The sequence below is a fragment of the Eschscholzia californica genome, unplaced genomic scaffold (assembly GCF_041429995.1).
Source record: "Eschscholzia californica isolate CP2 unplaced genomic scaffold, dmEscCali1.0.p SCAF_6, whole genome shotgun sequence".
Taxonomy (NCBI): Eukaryota; Viridiplantae; Streptophyta; class Magnoliopsida; order Ranunculales; family Papaveraceae; genus Eschscholzia; species Eschscholzia californica.
The window spans coordinates 41,364,359-41,378,432 of record NW_028238483.1 but is presented as its reverse complement, the minus strand read 5'-3'; the positions used below and the strand labels follow the sequence as shown (position 1 = coordinate 41,378,432).

The 14,074-nt window shown below is 36.6% G+C and overlaps 2 protein-coding genes across 4 annotated transcripts; one reads left to right on the top strand and one right to left on the bottom strand.

The window, feature by feature from the left end:
- The first annotated feature begins 5,272 nt into the window (after positions 1 to 5,272).
- Positions 5,273 to 9,067, top strand: LOC147534994 (transcription factor bHLH80-like). 3 transcript variants are annotated; one of them, XR_015227756.1, is made up of 6 exons: positions 5,283 to 6,042; positions 6,173 to 6,301; positions 6,402 to 6,467; positions 7,093 to 7,161; positions 7,410 to 8,215; positions 8,696 to 9,067. XR_015227756.1 is itself a non-coding variant. In XM_086648482.1 (5 exons), the coding sequence occupies exons 1-5, from the start codon at positions 5,524 to 5,526 to the stop codon at positions 7,455 to 7,457; spliced, it is 831 nt and encodes a 276-aa protein (XP_086504608.1). In that variant the 5' UTR covers positions 5,273 to 5,523; the 3' UTR covers positions 7,458 to 9,067. The 3 variants fall into 3 exon arrangements, 1 of the variants encoding a protein (XP_086504608.1); XR_015227755.1 differs by having other exon boundaries at positions 8,687 to 9,067; XM_086648482.1 differs by having other exon boundaries at positions 5,273 to 6,042; positions 7,410 to 9,067.
- Positions 9,068 to 9,856: 789 nt separating this feature from the next.
- Positions 9,857 to 13,869, bottom strand: EMB3003 (2-oxoacid dehydrogenases acyltransferase family protein). Its single transcript, XM_086648480.1, has 6 exons — positions 12,275 to 13,869; positions 11,890 to 12,081; positions 11,566 to 11,653; positions 10,589 to 10,659; positions 10,387 to 10,470; positions 9,857 to 10,151 (listed from the first exon to the last, which is right to left on the bottom strand). The coding sequence occupies exons 1-6, from the start codon at positions 13,196 to 13,198 to the stop codon at positions 10,047 to 10,049; spliced, it is 1,464 nt and encodes a 487-aa protein (XP_086504606.1). The 5' UTR covers positions 13,199 to 13,869; the 3' UTR covers positions 9,857 to 10,046.
- Between the last annotated feature and the right edge of the window lie 205 nt (positions 13,870 to 14,074).

Sequence of the window (14,074 nt, the reverse complement as noted above, 5' to 3'; positions counted from 1 at the left end):
TTGTTTTCCTAAATCTAATAACAAAATAAAAAATATAAATGTATAGTTTATTTAGAAAGAATATAAATTTGTAGTTTAGAAATGTTTCTCTTGAATTATTTTTTGAGAATTCAGGTAGTTTTAAAGGCACACCCTATAAGTGGCATATGCAAAATTTGGTGAAGGAAGGATGCGCCTATAAAACACTTATTGGAGGGCCCTATAAAAGTACCCTTGTCTTCAAACCCTACTAAGCGAAACTACTGAGTGCCCCCTAGCGAAACTATGAAAGTCGTCCGCGAAAAGTGAAACGGCAGCAGGAAAAACGGCGGTAGAATGAAGGGCGAAAAGTTAAACACGAAGAGATGCAAAATGACTTGTTTGAAACAAGAAACTACTCACCGAACCAACAATATTGATAACCTTGATGATTATCTACTTACCGAAATCCTTATAAGGCTACCTTCAGAAACTATACTTGTCGCCAAAATTATCAGCAAAAGATGGTACTCTTTGATCTCTCATCCTTCATTTCTCAACAACCATACTCGACTCCAAACTGAACAACGTACTTTTTTTTCCAACCACCACAATCTAGATCTTACTCGCAATAAAAAGTTTTATGGAACTATTGGTCAACTTTCTTTTGATCTCTCCTCTTCATTACTACATTTTAGTGAAAACAGCCTATTGGTAGTTAGAGAGTCCGAGAAAATGGAAGTAATGGTTCTAGCTAGTTGTCATGGCCTTCTGCTCACTTTTCTTAAAAAAAAGGGGGTGTGGAAATTTCTGCATTTTCAATCCTTTAACTAAGAAGAAACGGATTATTCCGCACAACAAAGAAAATAGGTTTACGGGTTGTGGGTTTGCATTTGGGGCAAAGTCCTCCTCCTCCTCCGCCGCCCCCGCCCCCCCAGCCCCTCCAGGTGGTGGTAGTAACTACTACTACTACTACAACCACTTCAATGTGGTTTGCGTTGTTCCCAGGGAGACAGCCTTTGTCTTCAAAATTTTCTCTCCTGAAACTGGTACTTGGAGAGATTCAAATACGATTTTAAAGTATCCTAAGGGTTTGGACAACACCACGGGTGCTGAGATGGCCGTTTGCCTTCGAGGGGTTGTTTATTGGTTAACTAGTTATGAATATATTATTGCATTCGATGTGGTTAAAGAAGAGAGTAGGATAATTGAAGCACCAAAGAGTGTATCTAAACGTGTATCTGCATCTCGTATTATTAAGCCAAAAGAGTGGGTGTGGTCATTTTGGCTTGGAGTTATAGGAGATGAACTTAATTATGTAGTGGTTAACCCGGATTTTGAAATAGAATTTTGGATACTCCATGATTATTATGAGTGGAAACTTAAGAGAAAGGAAGTCATGAAAAACAAGAAGAATTTTCCTGTTTCAATCATATTATGTGATGGTGAGAGACTGTTTTTTCAAGCCGATTTCCAGGGCTATCATGTGGTGGAAGTTATAAGCTATGTTTACAACATACGAACTGGTGTTTCACGAAGATCTGCGTTTAGGTGGGGTAGTTGGTTTCCTTGTGTAAGCACTCTTGCTGAGGTTTGAGGTAGTAGCACTTAAATTTCATTGGAAACCCTGACTAGGTAAGAAAGTAAATTTATGTTTCATTTCTCCCTATATCTAATTATTTTGTGTTTGTCAAAAATGTTTATTCAAAAAAATGTTTTCAAGTTTTAAAATTTGGATGTAGTAGTAGTCTCTTTATGTTTCAAGATACATGAATATGAAGTTCTTAGTTATTGTTTTTAATTTGTGTAATCTCTTATTATTAAACATATTCAGTTAGGGAAATTTTATAGGTAATGCCCAAATGGTAGTCTGTCAAAATAAGTTGACCAAATATGGTTAGAGGCAAAATGCTAAAATCTGCGGCTGTTTGTCACACGTCTCTTCTTAAAAGGTGGGGATTTATGTAAAGACGTTTTCAAAAGCTGGGGATTTCAGTAATTCTCCCTTGGTAAAATGTCAAGCTTCTAGGTCAACCGGTTTAACGAATTTGGTACTTAATCGGTCTTCTTATCTTTGAATTACAAAAACAATGAACGAACATTCTTGATTACTTCAGATGGGATCAAGGTGTCAAAAAGCCATATTTGCCGAAGGAGTTAGAGAATCACTACATAGTTGGTGTAAGAGAGTGAAAGAAAAATCTAAACGAGATCCTTTACGTTTCCGAACGCCAAGATCTGTATGTTCACTTGATTCAACAGTAGATGAGGATAGAGATGAAATAATAACAATTGGCTCTGGAACTTTATCTAGATGCAGTTCAGCTGCCTCATCCAACCAAATTGACCAAGTAAAAACCGAAGAAATCAAGGAAATTTTTGAAATAATCGAGAATCCAACATATGAAACCTCGTTCGAAGAATGGGAAAATCCATCAAGCTCAACTACCAGAGTTTCAGATCCATCTCTTGGCATGACAGAGAGTGGCCATAGAGGAGAAAACGGATACATTGCTGAAACTACACTTCTTGAATTACTTAAGATAACATGAATTATTGGCCCTTGTTGTATCTATAAGCAACTTCGAGATGTTATCATTCTTGTGTGACTTTAAGCATCGGGTTGGTGAAGATCATTTCTACGAACTTAAAATTTTACGACTAGTTGTAAATTTTACAGTCAAAGACAGTAAACAAACGCATTACTTGTATAGTTATGACTCCCAACTCAAATAGTATATAGGTACAGTTGTAGTAAAGTATTAGTAACTCTTGATAATTCTACGACGAGGAGTAAAGGGTTGTCTATGGCTTATGATATTTGGTCATTTTGATATCACTGTGAACTATATAAGTGAGTTTTGAGATGTTGTGTAGTGGGCTTTTCCTGAGTACACAGTTGTGGCCCACTGTGGAGGCATAGAACTCCTACGCTTTGGGGTAAGTTTTTATTTACCCGAACTATGCTCTGTTGGTTGCGAAAGAAATTGTATAAATTTTCCGATCACAAATTAAAGGCCAAACTTTCTCAGTTTTGTTTAGGCCTCGGACTAAGTTGGTTATTGAGACATGAGAAGATTTTTGAGATACGACCCAAGAAATTAGCGGAGTGAAGTTGAGGGCCTCTTACAAACTGCAACTCGGTGATTTTGGTGGGATACTTGTTCAAAGTCAAAAGAAGAGTCAGTAGGGAGAAAGTAGTGGATGGTGGTGGTCAACAACAATGGGTACCGTCGATGATGGTGAAGAAGGCGAATCGAAGATAAAAGAGAGGAACCGAAAAGATAAACAATTTTTTCATACCCTTAGAATGCCTCGAACTCATGACTCGTCCTCACTCTTGCTGCCGAACAAGTTGGGACAGTCCGTAGGCGCTCAAACTGGGATTAGTGTGTGCTGGGTTTGAAGAACACGAACTCAGGCAGTCCGAGGGTTACGGGGTGCTTAAGAGAGGGGCGCCTATAAACTCACCTAAGAAACAATAGGTAGTTTTTGACATGGGCAATGCCACCTTTTAGGGAACAAAGCCAAATTTGTCACATGTTTATGGGGGGAGTGGTGTTTTTCACCAACTCTAGAATCCTCCCTCCTAAGTCCTAATACTAGATGGATAGGGGCCAAATGTAACTTTCTATAAGGAGATTAGTACCTAAATTTATGGGAAAAGAGCTTACCTCTTAAAGAGTGAAGAATTTTCTTCTTGGGGAAAGTTTTTTTTACCAAATTTATGTATTGGTACGGTTAAACAAATATTTTTCACTTGTGGTCCCTCAATCACCTTTCTCACCTTACATAAAAGGGCAAATTACTCTCCCCACGAGATGAAAGAGAAAAAAGCTGTGAGAAGATCATAAGTCAACATCTTTACAGCTTTTCCTTCTCTTTAATAGTGTGAAGCTTGCCCAAACAAGGATGATTTTTTTTTATTGAAACATTTTTGTTAAGAAATTGGACTTAAGACACATTTCAATTAAAAAAATTAGACCGAAGCTACAAATTTTGGTTGGTTTTGATTTTGGTCTTGGGTTCTCTTTACAAATATGTGCAGATTTGATCGAAATCGTGTAATCTTGTATGAATATCTTACATGTGTGAACTCATCTACATCCAAAATTATTCTTAACCTTCTGTAGAGAACTAAAGCTTAAATGCTAATTGATCTTTTTTGACAAAAAAAGTTATGCAGCGAGGTTTGGGCAAACCTTAGATTCATGTGCTAATTTTTCAAGTTTATTCCTAATCTATGTATACGAGCCGTTAACTTTTTAATCCATTGAATAAATTTTATTGTTTTTGTTTTCGTATTACTACGGTGGAAAATAAATCGTATGAAAGTCTATGAATGTATCTTCGGATTGACAACTTTATATCAAGCTTCTAAATTTCGTCTTATGCTATTTTGCCTAACTTCATATTTGGATGGAAAAGGTGTGAGAACATATGGAGTATTTACTAAAGTAATATTGACACCATCTCATAATGGTTTACCCCAAAATACCCAGACAAAGGTCATCTAAATCTAAAGAAAATGATGTGACCCCCTTTACCAACAAACATGGCATTCTCCTATGACATTATAGCACATTACCTTGCCTTAAACGGCAAAGAAATCCAAGAGAAAGATTATATCTCTCAAAACCAAAAAAGTGGGAAAAGAAAAGGAAAAGTAAATCATTTCAAGAAAGATAATGAGATGCTTGGAATCATATGTCAAAGAAAAAGAGAACACTAAATTTCCTATTTCATCTTTTGGTGTCCTACCACTATCATTATTTGGTAACACAACCCCTCTTTTAGTGGACTTATACAAGTGTTGATTACCTAAAGGTTCATGAGACAAATAAAGAAAGATTTTCTATAACAAATAATTAGGGTTTCTAATTGTGGCAACCCTCTACCACTAGCTATCTATACAATGTTATTTTCAATATAGACACTACTGAAAGGGCTGTGATGTGAGTATGAGCTTTTATAGGCTAAGGTTAAAGGTTAAAGATCTTTGGCATTGTAAATTATAGGTTTTGAGGCATGCATCAATCTATGTCTGGTGCAACATTATTTGTCTAAACGTTCCTACTGTAGTGCGAAACTGATCCAGCAAAATTTTGGCATACTTTAAGTTACTTACACAACAATATTTCACTTACAATTACGAACAGACACAAACGCCTAAGCGTGATATAATTTAAATTTCGTCAGTAAGATATGTCAGTCTGCCAAGATTTCTATATGTCAAAGTAGTGCATGCCATTATCGATCAAGAGGGTGTAACACAAAGTTGTTAGAAGTAGTAACATTTCTTGGTGGATAATTTACCCTTCAATGTGGCTTGATAATCATTACAAGCTACCCAACAGACAAGAAGTTTGAGATGACACTCCAGAGTTGAGAAATATTTCCAAGGCTTTAAATAATAAAATCTGCCCCCACTCTTGTGTACTGATCTTGTAAAGCACTGGAGAAAGACCAGAAAAAAAAATAACTTTTTTGAGAACTTTATGATTTATTTCTGAATCAATCAAAAACCCAAGTTAGAGAGAGAAAAATCATAAATCACAGACACTGATGCAGCAACAACAATCAGGAAAACAACCACAACAGATGGGTTTTAATGGTGGTGGTGGTGGTGGTGGTGGAAATGAATCTAATAGAGGTGGTCTTACAAGGTTTTGGTCAGCTCCATCAACATGGTTAGATACATTAATACAACCTGAAATTGAAAACCCACCACCACCAATACTACCATCACCACCAGCACCACCACTACCACCACCACCACCTCAAAATCATAACTTACCTCCTCAACTTCCCAAGCTTAGAAACTTAAATAACTATTCTTCCTCACAGAACAACTTCTTTACTGATGGTACAACTGAGTTAGGTTTTCTAAGACAAAATAGTTCTCCAGCTGAAATTCTAGCAAGTCTCACTTCACTTTCAGGAGTTGGGTCAGATGACTATTTACCAAACTTTGGAGGTTCTGGGAATTTTGATTATTTATCTTCTTCTCTTGAGTTTCCAAATAATAAGAGGTCTAGAGGTTCTGAATTTCATCAAGAACCAAGAAAAAATTCACCTTCAATGGTAATAATCACAGCCCATTTTGAGTTTATTTGTCTACCAAAATGGGTATCAATCAGTTCTAGTATTTGGTTTGTGTTTGGGATTTTATTGGACTGAATTCAAACCCATGTTCTTATGGTGGATTTTGCAGAAAGCAGAGCAAAGTGAGTTTTCAAGTTTTGCTGATATGGAGATGGAGAAGATTTTTGAGGATTCAGTTCCTTGTAGAGTTAGGGCTAAACGTGGCTGTGCAACCCATCCTCGTAGTATTGCAGAAAGAGTAAGTTTTGGATTGAGTTTTGAATCTACAATGAATTTAATTTAGGGTTTTATCAATCTAGGTCTGATAAGTGTTCATAGCTATTGTTTATGTTGATTAGGTTAGAAGAACTCGAATCAGTGACCGGATAAGGAAGCTTCAAGATCTTGTACCAAACATGGACAAGGTAACCGATTTGAATTGAATGAAAGTTATAGTACTAAAATACTTTTTAATTTTACTTTGTACTTCATGCTAGGATAATCCCACATTAATCGTAGAAGGGGGGAAGCCTCACCAATAGAGCTTGTTTTTTCTAGGGTGAGAGAGGCCTAAGACCACCTAACACTTACACGACTCAGCTCAATAGTTTATCGGAGTCAAAATCCGATACGTGAGGGGGAGAGTGTTAAGATGATTCCACCTCGGTTGTGGAAGTCGAAGGTAATCAGTTTATATATAGGTGTGAGGGGAAGCCTCGCCTCCTGAGCTAGCCTTTGGGGGCGAGGAGGTCAAGACTGCCCAACGCTTTCATGCCCATCGCTTTCGATGAAATTTTTTGTTAAAATATGGTGGATTTTAGGATTTGGTGTCAATTCACTCTAGTTTAGCAATTTGTAGTATTCGATGTCTTTCCACTCTAGTGAAACTACTCCAACATGTTAGATTTGAAGTTTTCATTAGTCTTTCATCACACTGAGATTGAAATTTCTTTACGTTTATCAAATATTTTGGAGCTGATTAATTATTTGGCTTCGGTTTCATTTCCAACTATGATCTCAATTTTCTTATTTCATGGTTGTTGTTTGCAGCAAACGAATACAGCAGACATGTTAGATGAAGCAGTTGAATATGTCAAGTTCCTACAAAATCAAATTCAGGTATTAATCAATTTGGGAAGCATAATAAACACCATAATCATTTGGTTAGCTCCTCCCTAACGACTCCGACTACTTTTTAGCTTTCAAGTTAACTTCATTACTTGATGTAATTGCATTATGGTACTCTTTTTCTGTTTGGGCCTTTCTTCTTCTTTGTTTGTAGTGGCCTGAACTTCTATGATTAATGGATCACCCGTTCTAAAAAAAAACTATAATTCGAAATTCCTTTAAAACTTCATACTTGGCAGGAACTTTCGGAGCATCAACGCAACTGCAAATGCCTAGTTAGAAGTTAATCCGAAGATGGTAGACGACTACAACTACTACTACCACTTTTACAGGATCCCGGTCAAATCGATGAACTCATAGTCTTGGGTCTATCGGAGCAAGTTCGGGTACTATCTTTCTCTGTTATTCCTTTTTAAGTAAGGTCTCGTTCCTTTCAAAATTCCAACTCGAAGTCGAGGAGCTACCTCTCCTTCGAAATCTTCCCTGATATGCACGCGCACCAAAGATGCATCTTCAAAATGGCCGATCACTTAGAAGTTATGAATGTAAAGATATTGTGGTGATGTGTTACTACTTACAAACTAAAATCTTCTTTATCTTCTGGTTTTCATGTATTGTTCATATCGCTTCCAATAAGATTTACTCTTTCACATGTCGGGAAATTATATTAGACAATAAAATCTTCTATTTGCCGTGGTTTCTGAAGTGTTTCCTGTCATTTGTTCGATTTACTTGCTCTCTTATATTCCATTTGTCTTTTTAATGCCATTTTGGTTTTGGTTCAGTGCTCTAATTAAAATTTCTAGAGTTGGGATGTAAATCCACTACACCTGATCCCCGAGTCACCAAGGGCCGACCTGAATTAATCGGCCGATACTGTTCTGAAAAAACAGTACAGCTTGAGATTTCGCTCTCGTTTTTACATGTTAACTTGCAACTTCTAGTCTACTTTAATCTTCCTCCTAGTTTTCCAAACCATTCAGGTTCAAGAAGATAGTTCCCATGCTACCTTTTTCAACAATTGCTTCTCAAAGTCAAGTTTCAGGTAACGATTTTGTCGAAACGATTTTTTCCATTCACTATAGGATATACTTTTATTTATACTTTTTAAGCATTTCCGATATTATATTGTCTCAGTCTGTTTGCTTTGTTGACTTCAATCATTTTAGGAGGTTCATTTAAAAGAAAGATAGTCGGACCTAAAATATCTCCAAATAAAGCATTAGTTGTCTACTATAACATGAAACGACTATGGTGCCATGTTGCCCGACCGTTTTTATGTAAACGGTCGGGCCCTATAACCCGTTGACAATTTCAAATTAAAAAATGTTGCCCGACCGAAGTAAGTCAGTCTTAGATGACTCGGCTTCGTACAAATCAGACTGAGACAAGTAGAAAAGGAAAACACGCCATCAATCTTTGTGTAGAAGAAAAATATGGGCCATGAATAAAATCATCACTATATTTTATCCTACTAGTAATAGACATCTTACCTTCCTATCTTATCCTATTTGAGACTCTCTAGCTGTTGCCAACTTCTACACACCTGGTCTCTGTGGTCCTCCTCCATTACTGGCATTCTTCTTCAAGAAAAGAACAATAGCATGATGATGACGACGACGACGACGACGATGGCGACGACTAATTAGCTAATGAGCCACTAATTTTAAGGCATCTTAGGAATATTAAAACCGAAAAAAGAAAAATTGTTGATGAGATGGGTATATTTGATTATTATTAGTATCAAAGTATTTGGTAAGAATGAGATAATTTGTAGATTTGTTAAGTAGTTGAGTATTGGTAAGATGTAGATAGTTTTGTGGATGGGTTTGATTTTTGAACCTTTCTCTTTCTCTAGTGTTTATGATAAGAAAAAAAGAAAGAAAGTTTTATACTCTATTTGTCTTGGAATCGTTTTTGGCATATGTAGTTGACTGTGATAGGGCACAAGAAAGAAGGTTATGAGACAAAATTATATATTTTTCGTAGATCCCTTGTTTTGTTTATTTATTGTTTCACTAAGTTGAAAATAAGTTTTTTTTTAATTATGTTGTGAACAACTAAAACCACACAAATGGAATCCCGCGTAGAAATATAGTTGAATGATTTTCTAACTTATTAGGTGTTATTTCTTGAGATGAGTAGTTTTGTTTTTAATATTCAGTCGACAATTAAGATTCTGGATAGAAATGTCAAAAAAATTCCTCCGAGACATCTTATAATCAAGTACTGCAAAATAATCTTAAGATCCAAATTTAATTTTTTTTGTAAGGAATTCTAATAAAATCTTGGGTGATAGTTAAACTTTTCAATTTGAGTCTTGTATTGGAAATGCTCTTAGCATTCTGCAGTCTGAAATACTCAATTGGATTTGTTTAGCCCGGGCATAATGAGATTTTTCATTCTGAGACTCCCCATTTTTTTTCCCAGAAGCACCCCTCGTCATCTCTATCTTGGTTTACCATCACCACCACTGTCGGCTCGTAGTCATCTTTTTTCTCTCTGAGATATGAATATTGGTTACAGTATCAGATGAACATGAAGAGTGCTTAACACACGAATAGTGAGCCGGAACTGCCTGATCCTGATTTAATCCTAAAATTTCATGTTAGACCAAGCACAAAACCCTCTTCACAGGAGCAAGTCTTTACCAAACTCAACCACTAATATATTCTCCAACAAAGAATACCCAAGTAAGAAATGAATTGAACTTTCAAATGTTCCAAGCAAATTGAAAAAGTGAAAATAAGGGAACCAATTTAGCTTCAAAACTTGGATTCTCAGTACCACTCATACATACTGAATAACTAATTAGCTTCTAAACCAGAGATAGATCTTATTACATCCAGGTTTCAAACTAGAATGAGAGCGCTAAATTAGAGGGTAAGATCTTTAGGGTCTTCAATGATTTTCGCTAAAGTTTGCAAAAATGAGGCAAGATCAGCACCATATATCACTCGATGATCTGCTGTCACGTTCACCTGCAGAAAACAATGGAGGTTTTCAGGCAAGAGAATGTCTGAATGGTTCTAAGAAATTTTATTGTATCTTGGGCTCAGATATAATGTGCTAGGAGAGTATGGAAAAGATGGTTCCACATTGATGGCTTTTCTCTTCTGTCAAATGAGAACTGTATAAACAAACCTCAGCTAAATCAACCAATTCACCATTTCTTTAATAGATTAACATTCTCACACGATAGCTATTCTTGCTTACCTGCATCTGGCTTTTTACACCAATTCGGCCATCCTTGGTACCAACTAGAGCAGGTTGTGATGCTCCAACAGCCATGATTGCACCCTGTATTAGTCCAACGCAATTTAATGGGTTCAGACAAAAAAATAGTTGGGTCATAAATATACGGATTTGCAAGTGGTCGTGAAAGTTAGGGGAGAAGTTTATGAGTTTCATCACTTACCGTTCCAGGAGGTAGAATTGCATCAAATCGATCCACCCCAAACATGCCTAGGTTTGATAGAGTGAATGTACCTGAAGAGAAGAGGGAAACAATATGTCTTGAGAATATATCAAGAAACTAACAAGTAGTCTTATCAACACAAACATAGGTTTCTTTATCTAAATGCATACAGCTTGTAAATTCAAAACAGTGGGGTTGTATATTTCAATTAGAGCCCGGGATGGACAGACACAACATTACTTTATGATTTAACACTCGCATGAGATGATTTAAGATAGGATTTTGGTGAAGATGGTCTTATCACCAATTCGCCATGAAGATCATGTTCACCGAAACTACTCCATTCCAAAACTTCCATCAGACAAGATAGATGTCTACCTTATAACCGATTTCGAACCAACAGATTGGCTTACTAGTTTCAGGAAGGTCGATTTTTGGTGAAGATGATCTTGTGGTGAGACAAACATGCCAACCAAATATCAGAACTTAATTTCACAAGGGCACATAAAGCAGCAGAAAAAAAATTCATGTGGAAAGACAGTATCCAATCCCATCTCTTTAATATAATCTTAATATCGAAAAGCTAGCACTGTTTAGCGCAGTATCTTCAAAATAGGTATGTCAACACCTTTTCCTTTTTGCGAGTTTAAATTTAAAAACTAAACTGTGTTTGAAATATCCAATTCAGTTTCTTCAACATATGAGACTTAACTACTAAGGTCTCACCCAGAACAGTTAAGATTCTTATTCTAACTTAAAGTTCGAGTTTGAAACATGATTGGAGTCTAACACAAATAGGCAAAATTCAAAACATTCAAATGACATGAAACAACTTATTCGAGAAAATAACAATTTGATGACAAAAAGTGGAAAGAAGAAACGAAAAAGAGAACCCCCTAAAGATAGAAGTAACTAAATAATATGAATAGACGAATCTTGCTTAGCTACAGAAAACCCAGTAGCAGAAAGAAGGATACCTGTGGTGTATTCATGAGGTTGCAACTGCTTTGCTCGGGCCTTGTCGACCAATTCCTTCCATTTCCTTGACAACGAATAGATGTCAACCTACAACAAAATCGAATCAAGTTAAATGAAAAACAAAAGTATCAAGTATACACGATCAAATGTTAAGCTTGTGGACGTCTAACTTAAAACCAATTAGAATGAGCGGAGAGGACCTAGTTATTATATTCTTGTTGTGAGACTCCCCATTGTCCATGTGGGACTATTTCTCGAATAGAATGTTAGCAATAATTCATATCAACCAACATAAAAAGGAACAAGAGAGATGCAATAATCACCTTATCGGCATCTTGAAGAACGGGAGTAATCAATCCACCATCAATAGCAACTGCAACTGCAACATTGATGCTACTGTTGTATGTAAAGCTCTTACCATCTCTACAACTAGAATTCACAATTGGATGTTTAGCCAAAGCAAGTGCTGTTGCCTTCGCAAGTAAAGCAGTCATCGTGACGCCTTTCGACTTAATCTGAACATAGATTTTAACAACAAGAATATATCATGATTATCACTTTAGTTGTTCTCTCTACAATTGAAACTAGAACTGCCCAAATCAAAATCATGACAATAATGAAAGATCAGAGATTACCCATATATTCAAATTATCAAAATCTCATTAGATTCAGACAAATAATCAGCAAAAAAAAGTTCAAAGATGTAACCTTTTTGTATAATGCATCAAGGGCATCAGTAGTGATAGTGTATCCAACTCTAAAAGTTGGAACATTTAGACTCTCAAGCATATTTTTACTAACAGCACCTTGCATTGTTGTAAATGGAACAACACTACCCAATTCAATGGTTGGAGAAGCTGGAGATGAAGAACTCGATTTCGATTTCGGACTGGCATCTGCAACAACAGGAGAAGAAGCAGAAACAGCACCAGAAGCAGCAGATTCAACATCTTTAGCAACAATTCGGCCGGATGGACCAGTTCCAACAACTAAACCCAAATCTACCTTCAATTCCTTAGCCAATTTCTTTGCATATGGAGATGCAACAATTCGTTTTCCACCATCAGAAGCTGGATGAATTGAAGAAGCAACAATAACTGGGGGAGGAGTAGAAACAGCAATAGAAGCAATTGGAGTAGTTTCTAGGGTTTCTTCTGGTACTAATTCGGTAGAAGGGGCAGCAGGAACAGAAGAAGAAGAAGATGAAGAAGAAGAATTGGCTTTGGATTTAGCTTCAGAGATTTCATCTTGAGTTTCAGCAAGATAAGCAATGGCAGATCCAACAGCAGCAACACCACCTTCTTCAACCATGATAGCAGCTAAATAACCATCATAAAATGTTTCAACATCCATATCAGCTTTATCAGATTCAACAACGACAACACTTTCACCTTTTGAAAGTTTATCACCTTCAGATTTGTTCCAAGCAACAATTTTACCTTCAGTCATTGTTGAACTTAAAGCTGGCATGAAGATCTCACGTACTTTCGATTGAATTAGGGTTTTATTGTTTTTACGAAGATAAGTAGAAGAAAGGGAAGATGAATTGTTAGGGTTGATTTTAGTTGGTTTGAGGAGTGTGGAGGAAGATGAAGGAATGAAGGAAGTTCCAATGTGGATCAAACCCGCCATTGTTAATGGGATTTTGATCTGCAAAATGAGGTTGAGAATTGAAGAAGAAGAAGAAGAAATGGAAATTTGTTTGGAATCTCTCTCTCTCTCTCTTGATTATATCGAACAGGGCGGAGATATCAAAGCTCTCTCTCTCTCTCTCTCTCTCTCTAAAAAGTCTGAAATTTTACCTATAATTTACCTGGAAGTCCATAACCAAAGCTAAAATTGCTTTAAACACCACAAATTTTGGTTCACCAACCAAAGGAAGTGGACTACTTCCAAATTTGTATAAACAATGGGCAATAGCTATTCGATTAGTTGGTTGGTTGATTAATCTAAATGTTGGTTAGATTTGTCATTTGTGTTTGATTATGTTGTTTATACAAAGGTACAAGCTTTAGAACTTGCTGATATTGTCCTTGTTTTTGCCTCTTTTGACCCAGCTACAGAGTTTTGTTATCGGCAATGGCTCCACGAGTAACCCAAAAGGTCATGGTATTGGCGAAGACACATATTCACCCTACCAACCAGAGTATGCACCGACACCGTGAGTCCCCCACTTACTCGATTTTGTCTTCACTTAGCCACCACCCACCGTGGTGTGAGGTTTCGTTTCATACCGTAAATTGTGATAGTCTCACGTCGCTCAAGAGAGCGTCCATAGCCTATGCTATAGGTATAAGCTCAAGGTTAGTAAGTATCGAGACCTTTAGGTGGACTCGTGGAGCCTTTGTGGGCTTGGGGTTGAGGCGTCACATTTTATGTGTTTTCCAAAATGATTGTATGGGCCAAGTACAAACAGTTGCAATTCCATTGCCTTATACATGTCTAACTATTGATATAAAATTTTCCCGACAATCATACACACAATCACAATTTTGTGTTTTTATCTCC

Excerpts from the sequence above, each read along its gene's own strand:
- LOC147534994 (XM_086648482.1), top strand. The coding sequence starts at position 5,524 with ATGCAGCAACAACAATCAGGAAAACAACCACAACAGATGGGTTTTAAT. Across the intron at positions 6,043-6,172 it reads GAAAAAATTCACCTTCAATG|AAAGCAGAGCAAAGTGAGTT; the intron begins GTAATAATCACA and ends TGGATTTTGCAG. Across the intron at positions 6,302-6,401 it reads CTCGTAGTATTGCAGAAAGA|GTTAGAAGAACTCGAATCAG; the intron begins GTAAGTTTTGGA and ends TATGTTGATTAG.
- EMB3003 (XM_086648480.1), bottom strand. The coding sequence starts at position 13,198 with ATGGCGGGTTTGATCCACATTGGAACTTCCTTCATTCCTTCATCTTCC. Across the intron at positions 11,654-11,889 it reads TTCTTCAAGATGCCGATAAG|GTTGACATCTATTCGTTGTC; the intron begins GTGATTATTGCA and ends ATTTTGTTGTAG. Across the intron at positions 10,471-10,588 it reads CAATTCTACCTCCTGGAACG|GGTGCAATCATGGCTGTTGG; the intron begins GTAAGTGATGAA and ends GGACTAATACAG.